The sequence below is a fragment of the Balaenoptera musculus genome, chromosome X (genome assembly GCF_009873245.2).
Source record: "Balaenoptera musculus isolate JJ_BM4_2016_0621 chromosome X, mBalMus1.pri.v3, whole genome shotgun sequence".
Classification (NCBI taxonomy): domain Eukaryota; kingdom Metazoa; phylum Chordata; class Mammalia; order Artiodactyla; family Balaenopteridae; genus Balaenoptera; species Balaenoptera musculus.
The window spans coordinates 109,815,957-109,820,654 of NC_045806.1; the positions used below are offsets into that span (position 1 = coordinate 109,815,957).

The 4,698-nt window shown below is 43.8% G+C and overlaps 1 protein-coding gene across 1 annotated transcript; it reads right to left on the reverse strand.

The window, feature by feature from the left end:
- Window positions 1-929: 929 nt before the first annotated feature.
- LOC118888484 (olfactory receptor 10A2-like) lies at window positions 930-1,867 on the reverse strand. The gene is given in 2 exon segments (XM_036839530.1): window positions 930-1,492; window positions 1,495-1,867. Coding segments are annotated over 2 exon segments (936 nt in total).
- Window positions 1,868-4,698: the final 2,831 nt, after the last annotated feature.

A 4,698-nucleotide genomic window follows, 5' to 3' on the forward strand; every position in this document is an offset into this window, starting at 1 on the left:
GTGGGGAGGGTGGATGAGGGGACATGGCAAGGAGCAAGGTTGTGGCGCTCAGTGAGAGCTGCCTGTGGAGGGAGATGGGGGTGTCTATGACCACGAGGAGGAAACTTAGGAGGAGAGGCCAGTGTAGGCAGAAAAAAAGTGACTTATTTTACTCTCTTCATCCACCAAGCCTCCATTTCTTTGGTAAGTCATTGATTCATTCAATCAACAAATAATTATTTCGCATCTGTGCAGAGCACCATGCTAGGGGACATTAAGAGTAATAAGGATGGTGTTATTCCAGTCTTCAAGGGTCTTGATTAACTACCTTTTCAAGTGAGTAGAACAGTCAATAGCTTCTCTAGGATTTTAGAGATTGTTCTGATCAGTGGAGAGGCAGATGATCTAAGAAACAACAGAGGGTGAGGTGAATGTGCATGAACCCTGAGGAGAGGCACAGTGAAGGGCACCTAAGTTTGTATGGGAAGGGTATGGTGACTACGCGTGTATGTAGGTGTGTGTGTGTGTGTGTACACACGGGCACATTGGGCACGTGCACATAATGAAACCAAAAACCTTAACACCAACAGGTACTTCTATAACACACGTACAGAAAGAGAGAGACAGAGACAGAGACAAAGACAGAGAGATAGACTTTTGTGTCAAACAAATTTGGGTCTTTTGAATTTTCCCCTAAAAGGCCTGGTAGAATAGCCCGAGGGAGTCACTTGTCTGGCAAACTTAATTTTACCATGCAAGGATTAACCTGGTATTCCCAAGGGCTTTAGGCTATAGGACCTCAGGGATGGTCCCTGCTCTGTTGGCTATTTCTCTGGAAGGAGGCAGCAGCAGTGGTCTGAGCCCCCAAATACAAAGTCTAGTGCTTGGCGTCCTTCACAGAAGCCCAGGCTGCTCTGAGAAAAAAGACTCCCTGTGGATGGTGAGGGCCATTAGGTCCTTTTAACATATACCCACTGACTCATAAGCCTCCTCACTGCCTTTTTAACATCCTTGTTTCTCAAGCTATACACGATGGGGTTGACCATGGGAGTGACCACAGTATAGAACAGGGAGAAGATCTTGTTCAGGGCAACAGCCTGGGTTGCTGTGGGAATGGCATACACTGTTCCCAGTGTTCCATAGTACAGAGTGACCACTATGAGGTGGGAAGAGCAGGTGGAGAAGGCCCATTGCTTTCCTGCAGCTGATGGCATCCTGAGGACAGCAGCAACACTGTGACTATAGGAGGCTACAGTGAGTAGGAAGGGCGCCATAGTGACAAAGGAGGCCAGTAGGAAAGTGGTTTCCTCCACTGTCTCAGTATCAGAACAGACCGGCTCCAGCACAGGGGCCAGGTCACAGAAGAAACGGTCAAACTTATAGGTTGGACAGAAGGGCAGCTGGAAAGTCATGGTAACAGTGACCACCGGGGTTAGGAACTCACCCAGCCAAGACCCACCTGCAAGCGGGATACATGTGCGGACGTTCATGAGGGACGGGTACTGGAGGGGCTGCAGATAGCAAAGTAGCGGTCATAAGACATGGCTGCCAGAAGAAAGCACTCAACTACTGCCATGGAACCGAAGAAGTAAAACTGGACCACACAACCTGCAAAAGAAATCACCTGGGGACCTGAGAGATGGGTCTGCAGCATCTTAGGGGCAATGGAGGTAGTGTACCAGATCTCAAAGAAGGAGAAATTGGACAGAAAGAAGTACATGGGGGTTTGGATGCTGCAATCAAGGGAAATGACCGTAAGGATAAGGATGTTCCCCAGCAAGGTCACTACATAGATTCCCAGAAATATCCCCCAAAGAAAAAACTGTAACCCATGCAGACTCCCAAATCCCAGGCGGAGAAATTCATTGAGAATGGTCAGATTACCCATATCTGTGACATTCACCATTAGGCCTGAGGAAAGGAGAGAAATATAGCCAGTTGGAAAAAGAGCCATGCTACTGGAGGGGGACAACAGTACCAGATATGCCATATATTATAAAACTCAAAGACCCTGTCTTTTCTCCTCTGGAATAAATTTTCTGTTTTGTTCTACTAGGTGTATTTACCTAATAGTTATAGTGAAATCAGAAGCTATGCCTTGGAGAGTTAACAGAGAGGGTGTCTCCTTTGCTGTTTTCCACTCTCTTTCTTGACATAACCTGTGATGAATCTGCCTTTGGGAGTCTCACAGTGGGAGACAAACACCTCTTAATGGGGACATGGCGCGGAAGCTTCTCTGAACTTCTGAAACTCAGCTTTTAAGACTCAATGGAAATGTGAGTCCAAAATTATAAAATAGCATTAGAATTCACACCACCCTATTTCCCCCCGAACCCCTAAGTCAGGGTGGGTTTCACCAGGAACGTAATTGGAGGGAGGAGGGGAATTCAGAACTACTGATCTTAAAGTACCTGTAAGAAATATAAGAGTTTCTGCCAGGCTCTGGGGACATGGAACTGATTGCTTCCATGGCATCAAATTCCTATGGAAATTGGGGGGGAAATGTATGTAAAGTTATTCACTTGAAATGTTAGAGAAAAATTATGTTCCATCCTTCATAAATGAAAATGACATTCCTGACTCACAAGCAGCAGGGATGGGTTAGCAGTGAGTCATGGCTGCAGTTCCCCCGTCCCCACAAGCACACCCCCACCCCCCCAGCTCAAAGACCCAGATTTGTGAAATGGTTGTCTGGTCTTAGCGCCTGAGCTGTGTGATACGATTAACAATCAATCTGTGCTGTGGCCTAAATTAGGGGTAAGTGTGAGGCCACAGTTAGCGGCTTGGTTCAGTTGGTGTTCTAGGCTGAAGGCTCAATCTGTGGCCAGGGAATAAAAGCCATCTTTGCTGCTTTGCTTCGGGTAATGACAATGTGTCCCTAAAAGATTACAGTTAAGTCATATTTTTGTAAATGAAGTCCTATTTTAAATCCGCTCGGGGAACTGGCTATTCAAAGGACTCTTGTTAAGAATGCTTCTGTGACATGAAAGAATTTCTCCATAATTTATCCTGTGTACCAATATGGATTGTTAATACACTGGGCTTGTGTAAAGGAAGGTCCACCTATAATGGGGGTATCCAGGACATTTAGGGAGCCTAAGGTGGTATTGAATGTAATTACAGTGTGTAAGGAAAATCAGTCAGTAACTAAAGTTGTCCCTGGGGGTGATAGCTGCTTCCTAATTGTGGGATTAAGCTGCAGTGTCCTATTACTTACCATTTTACCTTGTCTTCAGAGACTGGCAGCCAATATTCAGAACCGAAATTAACATCATTAGATTTTTATCATTCAATCCCAAGTCTCATTAATTAACAATGAGTAAACTTGATTTTTCCTTTTTGGTTTACAGGTGTGCTCCTTGGTGCCTCCAAATTCAAAGGCACACCAGCTTCCCTAAATCCTTGCCCATCCTCTCTTTTCTTGCAGTGAAGACAGAGTAATGATATCGCAAAAGAGAGGTTTCAGCTCAGAATTCTTTTCATTCTTTCATTCAGTCATCTATTCACTCACCATGTATTTTTGGACACCTACTATGTGTCATATATTGGGCTAGGTAGGCATTGGAGATAAAATTATGAACAGGAAAGTCATGGTCTCAATGTTTCCAGAGCTTACATCTCAAAAATAACTGTAAAACTAGTATTGTGATCAATTCTATGTGGGTATTAATATAAAATACAGGGTCTTAATATAAAAAACAGTATGGGGAGAGGTGACCTTGTTTTGGCAAAATGGTCAGGGAAGATCTCTCTGAACAAGAAGTCATATTTAAGCTGAGATCTGATGAATATGGAGTAGCCAGCTATGAGAACAGTCAGAGGGGAGGTATTACAGGTAGAGAGGCAACATGTGCAAAGGCCCTGAGTGAGATAAGCACTTGAATACTGGAAGAATAAAACATACAAGCAAACAGCAAAAAACAACTGTGGCTGGAGGGCAACAGGTAAGGCAGGTGAGGGAAAGAGTGACAGGAGGTGAATTTGTAGAATGCATATCTGATTTACAATTTGAAACGATCCCTCAAGCTTCTATGTGGAGAATGGACGGTAAAGGGCTAAAAGGGAAGGTGAGAAAACTGGTGAGGAAGCTAATATATTAATACAGGTAAGGAATGGTAGGATCAAGTTGGGATGGATAAGGTGGATTAATTTTAAGGCTCTTTACATAGTAGAAATGATATATATTTTTGTACTTTTCTGTATGCATATTATACTTTAATAAAAAGTTTAATGAAATGACATAGATTGCAGATGAATTGCATTAGAAGAGGGCATGAAGAACAGGAAGGAATTAAGGATGAATCCCAGGTTTTTGTCTTAAGCAACTGCATAGATGATCATCTCTTTTCCTGAGATGGGAGGACCAAGTAGGTGATTTAGTTTGAGGGGAATTTTCTTTTGTTTTCCTTCCTTCCATCCTTCCTTCCTTCCTTCCTTCCTCCCTTCCATCCTTCCTTCCTCCCTTTCTTCCTTCCCTCCTTCCTTCCTTTTTGTTAGATCTAGTGGGTTATGATCCATTGCTAGGATGACAGTTTCAATCCTCATATGGGTCAGTAATCTGGTAACAGACTGAGCACCAGCCCTGAGAGACAGGGCTCTCACTGTGGCCACACAACAAGCTTAAGTAAAAGTCTGACAAACTCTTGTCCTTGGTCTCAAAAGGGACCAGGGAAGAGAGTGAAAGTGTCAGTATAACCTTTACTCATTCTGTAGAAATTG